Source organism: Chelonoidis abingdonii, chromosome 4 (genome assembly GCF_003597395.2).
Source record: "Chelonoidis abingdonii isolate Lonesome George chromosome 4, CheloAbing_2.0, whole genome shotgun sequence".
Lineage (NCBI taxonomy): Eukaryota > Metazoa > Chordata > Testudines > Testudinidae > Chelonoidis > Chelonoidis abingdonii.
Window position 1 is genome coordinate 19,929,538 of NC_133772.1, and position 15,645 is coordinate 19,945,182.

General features: G+C 48.1%; 2 protein-coding genes across 3 annotated transcripts in view; both read left to right on the forward strand.

Moving 5' to 3' along the window:
• The window catches only part of ZNF76 (zinc finger protein 76), a 29,369-nt gene extending 17,196 nt beyond the window's left edge, over positions 1 to 12,173 (forward strand). For both annotated transcript variants that reach the window (XM_075064936.1, XM_075064937.1), the window contains exons 6-15: positions 2,022 to 2,096; positions 2,907 to 3,023; positions 4,116 to 4,191; positions 4,564 to 4,689; positions 5,797 to 5,976; positions 6,748 to 6,981; positions 7,312 to 7,439; positions 9,329 to 9,481; positions 9,574 to 9,687; positions 10,354 to 12,173. In XM_075064936.1, the coding sequence (XP_074921037.1) occupies positions 2,022 to 2,096; positions 2,907 to 3,023; positions 4,116 to 4,191; positions 4,564 to 4,689; positions 5,797 to 5,976; positions 6,748 to 6,981; positions 7,312 to 7,439; positions 9,329 to 9,481; positions 9,574 to 9,687; positions 10,354 to 10,458 (1,308 nt within the window). In that variant the 3' untranslated portion in view covers positions 10,459 to 12,173. The remainder of the gene's footprint in view (positions 1 to 2,021; positions 2,097 to 2,906; positions 3,024 to 4,115; positions 4,192 to 4,563; positions 4,690 to 5,796; positions 5,977 to 6,747; positions 6,982 to 7,311; positions 7,440 to 9,328; positions 9,482 to 9,573; positions 9,688 to 10,353) is intronic.
• Positions 12,174 to 12,828: 655 nt separating this feature from the next.
• Positions 12,829 to 15,645, forward strand: part of DEF6 (DEF6 guanine nucleotide exchange factor) — a 36,047-nt gene continuing 33,230 nt past the window's right edge. Inside the window, exon 1 of the mRNA XM_032789088.2 lies at positions 12,829 to 13,285. Coding sequence (XP_032644979.1) covers positions 13,190 to 13,285 — 96 coding nt within the window. The 5' untranslated portion in view covers positions 12,829 to 13,189. The remainder of the gene's footprint in view (positions 13,286 to 15,645) is intronic.

Consider the following 15,645-nt stretch of genomic DNA (forward strand, 5'->3'; position numbering starts at 1 on the left):
CAGACATACAGACAGCATAATCATAACCAGTAACCCGTAACCTGGTCTTAGACACCTTATATGACCCCCTTTACATAGGATTTGGTGCCACTACAGAACCTTGGTTGCAAACCCATGTTCTATATGGTCCCAGATTATATCAATAACGTCACAACTGGTCATGGTATCATGAAGAAAGTGACTGCAGAAGGCAACCGAGGAATTTTATGGACAAATGATAAAGCACAATTAGATGACCTCATTTTTGCTTTTGAGACTGTCTTGCTTAGCTCAACACATTGTTTAATGGAAAAAAAGACCCAGCTTTTGGCAGACAGTGAAACAAGTTGGTTTGTTCATCAACAAGGAGGGGGAAATATATTGCTATCAATTTCCTAATAATAATCTTTAGAGTAGACGAAGAAACACTGGAAAAAGTCAGTCATTTTATCTGTCTAGGACATGAGATGTGCAGTGATGGCGACATGCTAGATTTCAAGCAACAAATATCAAAAGCAGCAAATAACTTTCAGAAACTTTAGATAAAGATTTGTAAAAGTATCATGATAAGCACTGACACATCAGTATGAATTTTTAACACTGGCATCATGTCTGTCATTCTTTGTGGAGTTGTGTCATGGAAATCTACAACAGAAATTGATATGAAATTGATTCCAAAATCAGATTCTATTGGGAAGAGTTTCTTAGAACATCAGAAATTCTAATTAGAGCAGACCAATCTAAAGCATCGCATCTGGTAAGAAAAAGATGGACTTAGAGAAACATTACACAGAACAATAGAGAGAGAAGCCAAATCGATCAATATGACGCTTAGAAGCCTTAACGGACTAGCACAAGACCAAGCGAGAGAGTCCACCAGTTTTCTATTTATGGACCTGAGGATGCAGAAACATAAAGATAAAGAAAAGAAATGCAGCTGCGGAGGGAGCAATGAAATGCAGAGATCTCTATACAACTTGGATTTTGTTTCATTGCTTTTGTTCTTTTCCCCTGGCCACTTGTATATAATTTCATTCTGTCTTATCTAAATTCCCTTTATAGTTTCAATTGGATACAATATCCTTCTTTACTTCTTGGCTGAAAATGTTGTGAGGTGTTGCTGTGTGCTGTTAAACAAATGCCATCCTCCACACTAGAAATGGCTGCATTATAGTGGCAGATGAAATGTATAGTTATAAAGCATATGTGATTCTTCTGGATGGAAAATGTTATAGAAGTATAAGATACTGCAAGAATATGTTTCTAGGACCTACGAACCTGCTTTATACTCCTGATGAGCTGCAAATTTCACCAGCAACTTAAAGCAGCTCACAGGCCCTCCAGGTCCCAGCCTTTGTTTCTGTGGTAGAATCCCGCGCTCATAAGCAGGCATTTAAGTTCACTGTTAATTTTTCTCTCTCCCTTCCACAAACTATAGACTTTCCTGCTTTAATTACATCAGGTACTTTCCTGCTTTAATTACACACTCTTAATGTTTGCCAATAGAAGTAATCAATGATGCATGTTTCTCTTCATAAAGGGATTCTTGGTTGTTATGACCAACATAGCACACCAAGATCTTTAATATGGCCATGAGACCCGTGACATTGCTAAGTCCCAAATGTGTCTTCTTGATCCAAGTGGTTGTGGAGATTACCAGTCCCAGCATGCAGTGCTCCATCTTAATTTGTGTGGCCTTAATATGGAGCATTGAGTGAAGGGACCTGTAGTCTTCATACAGTTCACCTTTATATTAAAGATGTGAACAGCTGCAGTCAACTCCATTTTATTTTTGGGAACGGTCTTCAGGCTCCCAGCAATTTACCAAGGCAGCCTTCAGGTAGGCAAAGATTGGCTCCCCTACTGCAGACTGTGCCAATGTGCCAAGATATTCCATCACCAGTAACGGCAGCTGTGGTGTCTAAAAAATAGCAGCCTGGGTGCACTCTGCTGGTGTGACTGTCTCATTGCTTTGTTATAGCTCACCCATTCTGTGCTCTGCAAACGGGCATGAGCAAATGCTATGGTCTTTCTGCTTGCAGGTCTCTGAGGAGGAAGAGAGAGTGAATAGCAGCAGCTACTTGAAGAATGAGGTTTCTAACAATGCCCCTTCCCAGGTTTGTACTTGTCAGTGAGATATTCCTTTGAATCAGCTCAGGCTAACTTGCCAGCCCACCACTTCTCAGGTGTGGGTTGGAGAGGGAGCCATGAGTGTGCCTTGTTTGACTTCACCAGTTACATGGCTAATCTTTTTTCTAGTATGGCTATTTTTGTTGATATCACCTCCTTATAGAGCTGTTTTCTTCTGGACTTTTTCAACATATGAATGTTGTGGATCATACATCTTGCATACTTGCAGTTTCATCCTAAAAATGTACTAGCCCAGGCACAAAATTTACTGGTCCACCCTGGGCAATGAGGGTGCTGGGAGAGCTAAAGATATTAATTCCCCTTGTCAGTGAATGGCTTATGATGGACAAAGAGGCCAGTAGAATTTTTCAAGGCTTAAAATTAGGATTATAAACCTGACTTTTTTTTCAGTTTGAGATATGGTAGACAATCATCTGAGTAATCCTTAGCTCTCCTGTAGCACCTTTCATCTGAGATTTTCAAAGTGCTTTGCAAACTCCGGTGTAAGGCCGGTAAATATTGTGAGCCATATTTTACATATGAGTAAACTGAGACACAGAGCAGTGAAGTGGCCTGCTGAAGATCACCCAGTGAGCTGGGAAATGGAGCCCAGAAATCGTGACTCCTGCTCCCCTTGACTGCCCTGTGTACGCGCCACTGTACAGTTGTATGCACCTGAGACGTATTTTCCAGTGGTATCACTGTACAAGATGAGGGTGCAGGGGTAAATTCATGTTGGCCTTGCAAGGTCTCTTTTGGTGGTTCTTTAGGCTTAGCCTCGCTGTGTTTCTTGGCAGGATCTGCGGGAAGAGGAGATGCGCAGCAGCGGGAAGGGGCAGCAGGTTGGTGACAGAGCCTTCCGTTGTGGTTACAAAGGTTGCGACCGCCTCTACACCACCGCCCACCATTTAAAGGTAAGCCAGCTGATGCACTGACACCAAAAGCTCCAGCCAGAGGATCACCCCTTTCTATAATAGCAGCTCACAGGGCTCCCACGCAGGGGATTGAGAGACTCAGACTTGGCTCCATGAGGAAAAAGGCCAGGATCCCTGGAGCATGGCACTCTGCAGTGACTTACTATGGCTGTTTTGTGAGGTGCATCCAACTGTGAAGAGCCAGAGGGATGGGGCTTGTCACCTGGAGGAAGGCTGGTGTCTTGAGAATATGCATGTGAGAAGAGATGAGGAACCTTGAGGGGTTTAGAGGAAGGGAGACTTCATCCTGACAGTTGACTCTTGTATCTTTGGCTGCTGAGTTGCAGTGTTTTCAGAGCAGTGCCGATGGCAGTCAGTGTGTCCTTTGCAGCAATGAGAGGGATCTAGATCTATCTAAGTATTAGAAACACGTGTCCCGCTATTCAGCGTGTAGCTTGAAGTAGAATCCAGCAACTGTATAAGGTTTTATCTGGGCTACGATAAAAGATCTTTTATTGGACCAACTTCTCTTGGTGGGATGTACAAGATTTTGAGCAACACAGAGCTCTTCAGGCCTGGGCAAGGAAGCAGAGTGTTTGAGCTAAATACAAGCTTGGTCACATTGTTAAGAAGGGTTAATGCATGTTGGAGGCAGTCACTTAAAATGAAATTACCTCACCTAGCTTCTCTCTCTCATATCCTGGGACCAACATGGCTACAACAATACTGCAAACAACGTAGGGTCAAAAGTGTATTGTAAAAATGTGTTAGCTTGTGAGTTGTATTTTTACCACGCGTTAGTTGTTTGAAGTGAACCCTAGCAGGAAGCCTAGGATTCACCCCAGCTGGCTAACATATCTTAAAACCCAATTTATTTTGTTACCTAGGGGTTTAAAATGTCTTCGCTAATCCTAGCCTAGACGCCCAGGCCTAACAGCACACTGCTGCTACATGGCAGCTTAGCACAGGAAGAGAACCCGTGTCTAACTGATGTGAGGATGGGTGGGTCCAAGTGTGCTCCTTCCCCTAGATCTCCACATGCTGCTACTCATCTAGTCTTGGCTTCACATTCTATCCCTTCTCCTTCTCCAGGTGCACGAGCGAGCTCACACAGGTGATCGGCCATACAGGTGTGACTTCCCGAGCTGTGGGAAAGCATTTGCTACAGGTAATGGTTGTAGATCGTGTGCCGAAAAACTCTGTACTGTGCACATGAATCTCACTCCTGAGGCTGCCAGTTCTGTTGTTCCGAGGAACCTCAGTTTTTAAGGCCTCATTCGTAAGACACTCTTTCTCTCTCCTTCGTCCCCATTGTAAACTGCTTGGAACTCAGTTTACCTAACTTGGAAGGGTGAAGGACTAAATGACCCCTGCTGGGATTTGAACCTGTGTTTCCAGGCAGTCCAGGTGTTCCATCCCTTGACCTTCCAGGACACAGGATAGAGCTTGGACAATCGATGGAGTGAGACGTTGTCCATATATTCCCATTCTACGTGCAGCAGATGGCAACACAAATTTCCTGTGACCTCTTCCCTTGCAGGGTACGGGCTGAAGAGCCACGTGAGAACGCACACTGGTGAGAAGCCATACAAGTGCCCCGAGGACATTTGCAGCAAAGCCTTCAAAACCTCAGGGGACCTGCAGAAACACATCCGCACACACACAGGTGGGCTGCATTGCCACATAGTAAGAGGTCTGAGCTCAGTCCTTCCCAGTCTGAAGGTCTTGATGACAAAGAAGTACATGTCCATCTTGATTATTGTTCATTAGATGTGTTATGATAGTCTCCAGGAGCTCCCGTCCTGGACCAGGACCCCATTGTGCTAGGCGCTGTATGAACAGAAAGACGGTCCCTGCCCCAGAGAGCTTACAATCTAAGTACAAGACGAGAGACAGCAAGTGGATATAGACAGATGGGTGTAAAAGGAAACAATGAGACAATACTGTGTGAGCTAGTGGTTTTCAACCTTTTTTCATTTGCATTTGCAAAAAATTTTAAATGGAGGCAAGGACCCCTTTGGAAATTTTAGACATAGGCTGCAGACCTCAGGTTGAAAACCACTGTCTAAACAGATGGGACAGACATAGGACATGGAAAGAAGATACCAGCAGTGTGAACCATGTGACATTACCAAACAGCGTGTCAGTTCAGTTATTTTGTTGTTCTGATTTGCATTGTTATATGCTTACATGTGGACGAAATTTCTGTATCCTTAGATCCTTCCCTGTAGTCCTGCATTGGTGCCAAACTGAGACAGACAAAAGTACCATGAACCTCAGTTTTGCGATCTGATGTGTGATAATAAAAAACAGTGGAAGGCACTTGGGGTGTTAGCTTGTTTCCTATAGAACATGTCTGCAATTGGCAGCCTTGTCAGGGAGAACTGAATTGGCCATGGAGATTTTGCTTCCTTTCTGTGCTAAGGAGTCCCCAACTGTGCTGTCTTCTTAGCACTAAACTCACCTAGTAGAAAGAGCTTTTTGGGGCATAGACATTGTCAAGCATCGGGCTGGGGGGAATATGAAGAGGACATGTCAAAAGCATGAAGCCATTGTATATGCCTTGCATGCAGCCCATCCTTTCTGCTTATTCTTGTGCACAGTGCAGCCTGGATTCTCTGAATCCCCTAAGGCCTTGGAATTGAGGGACTCTTCAGTGTAACAGGCATGGTGGCGGGGATGTGATTGATCTCTGTTTCAAACTTCGGGGCGTTGTGGAGAGCGAAGGTCGGTCTGACTCCATACCCTGCCATTCTTTTTTTCGTTGATGAAGGTGAGCGTCCCTTCAAATGCCCGTTTGAAGGCTGTGGCCGCTCATTCACCACCTCCAATATCCGTAAGGTCCACATCCGGACACACACGGGGGAGCGCCCGTACATGTGCCCCGAGCCCAGCTGCGGGAGAGGTTTCACGAGCGCCACCAACTACAAGAACCACATGAGAATTCACACAGGTAAACTGAGGGAGAGGGTATAATTCCCCCTTTAGGAAAGACAACTGAATCCATTGCCTGTACCTGGCTGTGCAGTTCCATAGATTTCTATCACCTGGCCAAATCTTCCCTTTCCAGATTTTGAGGGTAGGTATGGCAGTGAAGGTCATAGGACTCGCCTTATTGGGCCAGTTTATCGTTCCATCAACTCCAGTATCCTGCTTCCTGCTGTGGTGAGCAGAGGAAGGCAAAACAACCCTCTGTGATGGACCTGCATGGTTGTACTGCAGGCGAAAAGCTCCCTTCCTGACACTGACCTTCTGTCAATTTATGCCCGGAAGCATGGTAGCTGATCACCCTTACCTTCTTAAACTCTAGTTGTTAACTGCAGCGGGGCTGAGGTTCTGTAGCCCACTGCTCCCCTGTAAAATAGACAAATAAAATGCTCCATAACGGTAGCAAAGGCTCTACAGATCGATGTGTCTACGAGACACACCAGGCTGTGCAGAGTGGAGGGAGATCTGCCTGGAAAATTCTTCACAGAGCCCAGGACTGGGAGGCAGAACTAATGGAGTCTGTTCTTGGCTCTGCCATTGACTCACAGAGTGACCTTGGCCAAATCCTCTGGCTTCTCTGTGCTTTGGTTTCTCATATGAAAGGGGGTGAATCCCTATGCCACCCCTTGGCAGGGTGAAGCTGAATGTAATGCTTGTGCCGACTCCAACGTTGACAGCATGTCTAGTGCTGTTGTGGCCCCACCCCGTTGCGTGACCACCTCTCTCCCTGTCCTAGGCGAGAAGCCGTACATGTGCACTGTGCCGGGCTGTGGGAAACGCTTCACTGAGTACTCCAGTCTGTACAAACACCATGTGGTCCACACCCACTGCAAGCCCTACACCTGCAACAACTGCGGGAAGACCTACCGCCAGACCTCCACGCTGGCCATGCACAAGCGCAGTGCCCATGGAGAGCTGGAGGCCACGGAGGAGAGTGAGCAGGCTCTCTACGAGCAGCAGCAGCTGGAAGGTGCGGGCCACGTCCTCCTGCAGCCCAGGCAGGGCTCGGATTAGACAGTGCAGCAAAGGGAGAGACTGAGCCCCCCCCAGCCTGGGCCTCCAGCCCTTCCCCTCGCTCACACCCAGCTCTGCAGGAAGGAGCCTCCATCCTAGGCTCGCAGCCACTCAGACTGAGACCCACCTTCCAGAACCACCTTGTGTCATTGTCATTACGATCCCATGCTCTTATCTGTTGTGCTGTCCTATCTGGTCAGAGAGCAGGCAGATCCCAGGGTCATAGAGAGAGTGCCACATCCAGATGCTGCCCTTCTCACTGGTGCTTCCTTTCTCTTTTGCCCAGCTGCCGCAGCCACAGAACAGGGCCCAGCACTGAAGCGCCAGCAGATTGCTTTCCTTTCGGAGGAGGAGGAGGAGGAGGACGGCATACCTACCCAGGTTTCACTTATCTCTCAGGATGGAACACAGCAGGTACAGAGACCAGGGAGAATTTGAGGTGCAGCTAACAGAGCTGGTCACTGCCTCTAACAGCCACATGTTCTCCATCCTCCTGGACAGCTGTCGGGTCCTTTCCTTTACTGTTAGGTAGACACGGTCGGTCGCTTGCGTTGGGGTGTGCGATGTGGGCTGGGCTTCATCTTAGCTTTGACTTTAGGGTTCATTTTTGTCTGAGTGCCATGCTGCTGAAAGATGCTGGAGAGCAGCGGGCTGTAACCATCAATCTGGTGCAGCCTGGGCAGAACCAGTTGAAGCTTCCTCAGCGCATTGCTGTCCTCATGTGTCAATTTTGGCATGGAGGGCAAAGGAGGTTTCAGTTTCCTTGACCTCTGCTGAGAGTGCCGCTAAGAAGGTGCTTTATTTGTCCTGTGGGAGCTGCCTGAGGCTCACCAAACACATTTGCCATTGTCCACTGAGCGTTCATCTGGTGGTAGCAGCTTTCAGTCTCTGTTGGCATTAGCTGGATTTGGATTGTATTTTGCTTGCTATTTAAATTACATCCCTTTAACCCAGGGGGTTGCAACCTACGGCATGCGTGCTAAAGGTGGCATGCAAGCCGATTTTTGATGGCACATAGGGTGGGCTGAGCCGCTCAGCCTGCTGCTGCTCTGGGGTTCCCACTGCAGGCCCCTTGCCAGCCGGGTTCCCGCCGCTGGCAGTGGGCTGAGACCCCAGCTGGCAGGAGCCGGCGGCTGAAACCCCAGAGGGGGGCTGGCAGAGATGCTCAGCCCATCCCTGAAACCCCAGAGGTGGGCGGGCTGACTCGCTCAGCCCTCTGCCACTCTGGGGTTCCGGCTGCTGGCCCCTTATCAGCCAGGGTCCCAACTGCAGCCCCACTCACCTTGCTTCCAGTGCAGGCCCCCTGCCAGACAGGGTCCACACTTCTGGCCCTACTCAGCCCTACCAGCTACCAGCTCCACTCACCTCAGCTGCCAATCTGGGGTTCCAGCCACTGACCTCCTGCCAGCCGGTTATCAACTTACAACTCAGAAGCCTGTGTACAGCTTTAAGTATCTAAATAGGTGCCACCAGACATTGGAAAACTCAGCAAGGACAAGGATCACACTAAACTAATAAAATCTGCATTTTAATTTAATTTTAAAAAAGGTTCTGAAACATTTTGAAAACCTTGTTTCCTTTACATATAACAGTAATTTGGTTATATATTCTAGACTGTCTAAAAAACGTTAAAATGTATTACCGGCATGCGAAGCCTTAAATTAGAGTGTATACATGAAGACTCGGCACAGCACTGCTGAAAGGTTGCCGATCCCTGCTGTAACCACTGGCCATGTCCCCCTCGCTGATCAAACGCAGCCTTCTGCAGCAGGGGTTGAAGGCTAAATGTGGAAGCCTGTTTCTGCAGCACAGGGCTCAGGAAGTAGCTGCTGAGAATAGCTCCTCAATTTGCTTACGAGGCTGCCACAGAAAATTAGCTAACTGCCCCTCATGAGCATGGCAGAAGATGCTTAAAGTGGGAAGGAGATGAGGTCAGATGATGAAAGCTGGGGACTGGGAGAAGGACTCCTGGGTTCTAGTTCCAATTCTGCCACTGACTATATGTCAGTTTGGGCAAGTCACTTCACCTCTCTATGCATTGGGTCATGCATCTGTAACATGGAGTCATGGTCCTTCCCTTCTTCATGGGAGTTGTGCTGCCAAGCTCATGAATTGTTTAAGGTCTTGAATGGGAAGCACTGGAGAAAAGCAAAGTGGAATACAGAAGAGGGGCAGGCAGAGGGGCAGCTGGTACCCCCTCAGTGTCTCTTTGTCCAGCAGCACAGCCCCCTTGGAAACCCACCTGGGTGCAAGCTGTGCCTTGTTAACCCTTCAACGGCTGACCATTTGTTTTCTCGTCACAGGTCAGTCTGTCCCACGAGGACTTACAGGCACTGGGCAGTGCCATCAGCATGGTAACACAGAGTGGCACCATCACAATGCCACAGGAAGACCTTGCAGCTTCTGGCACGCACACAGTCACCATGGTCAGTGCGGATGGAACTAGGACGCAGCCAGTACGGGTTTCTTTCTGCTTACTCACTCAGGACTGTTCTGGGCGTGAAGAGGCCTTTTGGGCATGAACTTTATTTGGTTGTCTGTTTTCCAGGTTACGATAGTCACCACTGGGGCAGTGATGTCTGAAGGGTCAGCCATCGCATCCCTCCATCACCAGCAAGTGGCATTGCTCGCAACTGCCTGCGGCACTCATATTGCAGTGCAGGTACCATGTGACACCCTGTCCAGGGCTGAGCTTTGCTCCTGTGCAGTCACTCTGCTCAGATTCCCTCCCGACTTACATCTATTTCAGACCTGCTCAAGGTGCTTGCTTCAGCACCTGGATTTCATGACGACCTCTGTGTCCCTCTCCTCAGTGTTCTTTCCTTTTAACTCCCAGCTGTTGTCTGTGTCCACCTATGTACTCAGCTCCCACATGCCTTGTCCTGGTAATGCCTTTCCTTGTAATGTTTCAGTAACATCTATTGTTATTTGTTATCTGCCTTTCCCCATCACCCATGATCTTCTCCCTTTCGAGGTATTGATAGTGCCTGCCTCACTCTCAGCAGTCTCCTGAGCACACAGTGCTCCATTACGCCCCACTGTACCCCCTTCTTCTGTGTTCCTCCTATTCTGCACTCATTCCCCACCAGTTGTATTCCTCTCACCTATATATGTCTGTCCTTTCCCAGCACCTGTATTCCTTCCCCTGTGCTTTGCCCCAACACTTGGTATTCCTCTATCCTCTGCACCCATGTTCCTCACTCCTTCTCTTCTACCTCACCCAGCCCTCTTGCATCTCTGACCCTGGGCTGTCCTAGTAAAATACAGATTAACTCAGTCTGTGCGTTTGGGAGAATGATACTATTTATTCATGTGTCTCCTCTTGTAGCTGGAAGAGCAGCAGAGCCTGGAGGAAGCCATCAGCATGGCAACAGCAGCAATTCAGCAGGAGTCTGTAACACTCAATGCAGCCCTGTCTGAGAACGGGTGCTGAGACACTGCGCAACCCGTGGACCGGGAGGCTTGAGTGGAACAGGGATGGCAATCAAACGGCCCCTTGTGTTCGGTTGGGGGTTTCAGGTTCTGAAACAGCCCCCCCGACTGCTGCACAGAAGATAAACTGTAATGCGTGGTACAACCCGTGAATGCAGAAGGGAGTCCCTGATAACTGTTACGTGCATCCAGCTTGTGTGTTAGGCAGGCAGCGAGAGCAGATACAGGAGCTCTCTGGGCTGCCAGAGTGACCCTGTTTAAAGGGCTCTCCTATCGCTGACAGCGACATCTTTCTAAGAAACCTGGCTGGAGGCTTTAAAGCTTTCCTGGATCCTGGGCAGTCGCTCTGCTGCCATCCAGGACTATCCTGCTCATTTTCCAGGGACACTGACTTCCCCTGAGTCTGGAGCAGGGCAGAAGCTCTTGTGTTCCTTTGTGGCCAAGAGTTGGAATTCCAAGGCAAGATGATCTGCTACACCCCGCATGGAACTGCAGAGACCGTAGCTTCATGGCACCACAGGGAGTCAGCGATCATTTTGGAGAGACAGTTCCTGCTCTCTCACACTAGGTGCTCCAGGGATGAACACAGATGGTCTGACATCCACACACACCCTGGAAACACATACACAAGTGGCACGGAAGCAGCATATGCACAGAAGCAATAAAGCCCCATCAAAGCAACCCCGGGCTGTCCTGGTCTCGGTGTTTTGGACAACGATCACTTCTTGACGCTGGAAGTCAGAGATTATCACCGGCACAGGCTGAGGGCGGCAGGATCCACGTTAGGCTGGATGTGACAGCATTTCTCCCTTTCTCCTTAGCCCCCTTCCTTTTGACTCAACAGCCAAGTTCATTTCCAGACTCAGCTGCTGTGGGGAGGGTAGAGTACTCAACCTGGGCAGGCCAGCACTTCTTGGGGCACAAGCTAGAGTTAGATGTAAATAGTGAGTTTAAATAAAACTAATTAAAGTTTGGTTTTTTTTTTTAATATCTTTTCCTCTCTCTTTCAATCCCTGCAGCCCGGGGAAGGGGAGGGGAAGAAAGAGGGGGGTTGACATATACTTAATAAAGCTTCTAAGTTTACATTCTTTTTCTCTTCCCTGCCCCGTCTTAGGGGCTTGGTCGCCAAACCAGTAAGGACCTAAGCAGCATCCCCTGTGCCTCAGCAATAGGCAATTGTGCCAATCAGCTGAACAGCATCTCCCAGACGTCCCAGGAGCTTATTTCTCTTACAGGCTAATGTTAGCCTTTGAATCAAGTCAGATCCTCTAGTAGACGTAAAGAATCTCTCCCTAGGGGGCTGTCTCCCCTTTTCTGGGCTTGGGCTCAGCCTGAAGGTGTTACAATTTCTCTGGGTGCTCACTGATCAGTTACTAGGCACCTTCCCCACTCCCATTCATTTTCTGTCTATCTAGAAACTTACATGGACCTTGGTAGTGTCTGAGCACCTCATTGGTCGATTTATCCTCCCCATGCCCCTGTGAGGTTGGTCTGGATAATTATTATTTTACAGCTGGGTGGAGTTGAGGTTTAAGGAGATGAATTGACTTGTCCAAGATCACACAGGAAACCACCCAAAAGTAAGAAGTAGTGAATGGACAAAGGGACATGTGCCGCTGGCTTTGAAATCTTCACCATGGGTATTCCCAGGAGTAGAACCCAGATCTCCTCAGTTCCTGTCCAGTGCCTTGCCATTAAACCATTTTTCTTCCCCTAGGACTTGTGTAGTCCTGTTTGTCAGTAGGTCATCTCCATCTCTGCGGAGGCTGTAAAAGGATTAAGATCTTGCGGGGGCAGGGCCAGGCACACAGCCTCCTCTGAGACATGCCAATAATGCCACTCATCAGATGGTAGACGCCCTTCTCTGTCACCTCCCGTGTGCGTGTGTATGTGTGTGAGAGAGAGAGAGCACCTGACGGGAGTTAACAGAAGTTCCTATTGGGTTGAGTTCTGCTGTACTGCACCGGGCTGCTGGGGTGACCTGTCCCCTGTATTTAAACCTGCAAATGGGGAGCTACTTCTTGAAGTAGCCGGGGAGGGATTTCTTCCTCTGCCATGGATAAAAGGTTTTGGGGTAACCCTTAGGTCTCGTGGCTGAGTTGCTGCAGAGCTGGGACACTTTGCCAACCCCTCAGCAATTCCCACAACTGGGATTCTCGGGCCTATTTCCAAACTGAGCCAAAAGCGAAATTTCTCCGCCCTTCGAATGAAATTAGTTCCCCCTTTGCGGGTGCATTGAAGCACCATGCCTAGCAGAGGTTGTCAGCAGAATACATGCAGCAGACCCATGGGTGCTGGGAATCTGGGGAGCACATGCTGAGGCTGATGGTCTGAGTCCCACTGTGAGATCATTATAATGTGACTTGCCAGCCATCAGATCAATGTGTTTTACAGTGCTTTGAGTATGTGCAGGCTAAGTGCTAAGTATTGTCCAGTCCCAAATCCTGTGTTGTGCCTAAAATCTGGGGGCAGGGGGCTTAAGAGGGAAGGGAATGCGGAGGTGAGCACGGTGAACTAATGCCCGCTGTCGAGGGCAGAAAGGTGAGTGTTGTCATCTAGGCAAGAAAATGGAGCATCGTGGGGCCTATCCGAGGTGTAGTCAAGTAGGTGGCGCTGCTGCTCCTCTGTTCTAATTGCAGGTTTCTGAAGACTGTTGGAGTGAAGAGAGTCAGTTTCCTGAAACCGGATCCTCCTCGCTGACAGAGCAGGCTCTGTCATCTACGCCTCTAGCCATGGACCTGAGAGCAGAGCTTTTAAAATCCATCTGGTACGCCTTCACCGCCCTGGATGTGGAGAAAAGTGGCAAAGTGTCCAAATCCCAGCTGAAAGTGAGTACAAAATGAGATCCCCGAGCAACAGGGGAGGGGCTTTGGGGTTTCTGAGTCCGGATCTGCTCTCTGTTTTGCCCTTGGGTATCACAGACATGTTGAGAGGCACGAGGCAGGGCTGGATGCTGCTTTGCAGCTCAATGGACTGCAACAGGAATAAAAAACACCCACTGGGCACTCCAGTATAGCCAGTCCCCTGGCTTATCAACAGGCTCGGGCTTTGATTCGCATTCATCTAAGCAAGGGCCAAGCGATGAGGTCTTCACAAAAAGATTAGTTTGAAAGTAACCCTTTTTTGGGGGTGGAAATCTTCGAATTCTAGCTGCTCCACAATGTTTCTCACCCACCTTATCCCCAGGTAAGGAAACCAAACTCTTTTTTTCTTTCTTTCTCGTTTTGATACGCACTTGTCTGCTTCCTGTTGCATTTCACCCCCTCTCTTGAAAGGAAGAGCATTTTTTAAAAAAACGCTTCTTTAGGGTTTTGCCAAAAAACATTTTTGAGGTTTTTTTGGTTTTGTCCTGATCACCCATAAGCTTCACAAAAGGCTCCTGAGTTACAGAGAATCCAAAACCCAGCTTGCCTCATTTTAAAAAATATTTTTTCTACCTACAGTAGAAACAATTGTCCCATATTCTGACGAGAATTGCAGGATTTCTTCCCCAAGCGGGCATCCCGTTTTGTTTTAAAAGTTACAGCTAATTTAGACTGGGTTGGAAGAACTGGTTTGTTCAGAGGTTTTGTAATCTGGAACACAACCTGCGATGTGAGCACCCAAAGGAATGTGAAATATTGCACCTGAAGGAGAAGCCCTGCTTGGCAGTGGCTGCATGTATGTGTGATGAATTTTGAAATTGCCACAGACTCATGCATGGAAAGTAACAAACCTCGAGAATCCCTCCTTTCACCTTTTCTCCTCCATGTTAGGGCCAATTCACCCAACAACTGAATAGCAGGGAAATTACCTCGTTCCTTCGGGGTCAGATTCTGCCAAACTCAATGGGAATTCTGCCTGGGGACAGGCTGAGAAACGAATGAGGGTTTGGGCTCTTTATGCTGTGGTGCTGCCTTTGCAGAGGAATAGTCCAGGCCCAGAATAGCCCTATTCCACATGCGTCTAAAGAAATGGATTTGACACTTGGTTAGGTGTGAATTTTGCTGATGTGTGTCCACCTTTGGCCTCTGTGAAATCAGTTAAAAGAATATCCAAAAGAAATGTCTGTCTAAGGAAATTGTGGGCCAAGCGATGTTTACCTGGGACTGCTAGCTTTGTTGGGTATTGCAATAGGGTGAAGAGTAAAATGTACAGTGACGTGCCATGATGGCCGCTGCATTGTGATTTCCTTGCGTTACTGTGTTGAGAGCTGTCAGTGTGCCCAGACCCTGTATACAAAGAGAGATCCAGTCCTCTCCTGGCAGAACAAATGACACAGTAGGGGCAGATCTCTGAAAGTGACTGTTATAACAGCCCCTTATTACCCCACAGATCTGCTCCCTGCATGTCCAGAGATTTCTCTCTTTGCTTTAGTGTCAACAATACACTGGTGTTTCTTTGTTACTCCAGTTAGCAGGGCCCAGCTAACATAAGTCAGAAAGCAGGAGCTGAGTTCTCTTCAGCCTGATGCATCGTCTAGAGAATTGTTAACCAAGGCCTGGGTCTTTGTGGCAAGCACAAGGTAGAAAAAGCCCAGCTTGACTCTCGAGCCCCGAATGAATATGCAGGGCTGGGCACTGGAAGGGGAGGAAGAGGCAAAATACCATCTTGTAAACTGGGCAGAGTTGATCTTTGAGAGACAATCATGCAACCCCCATGGTGCCATTTTTCCAGATTTCCTTGTCAGAGCAGAATCCAGGCTTCCCTCCCCCAGCCTTTGCATCTCAAGCCATTATTTCCGCAAGCTTCAGTAACAGGGTGAGAACATTTGCTGGCCAGCGAGAGCAACAGCCTCTTTGCGCTTGCCATAGTATGCATGTGTTGCCATGTGCTGTAAAAGGATATTTTCATTTTGTGCCGTGCTAGATCTCGCTACTCTGAAACTTTCAACCTGACTGTAGATGGGGAAGATCAAGTCTCCCTTGGTACAAGGTATCCACTCCTTTAGGCCTAGATTTGTTTCCATCCCACACAAGCCTGCTGCTGTATTGCTGCTGGTTCCTATATCTTATTTACATCAGAAATGCAAAGCCATTAAAGCTGAGGATTCAGAGCAGAGATTCTCCATTATCATGAACTTCCCCTGTTGTTCTGGTGTTGTCTTAGAGCGAAGTGCCATGGGGAAGTGTATGCCGTTCCTTCAGCCTTGTATGCTGCTGAAAGAAGGCTCTCGTTCCAGGGAAGAAAAGCACCCAACAGCCTTTAA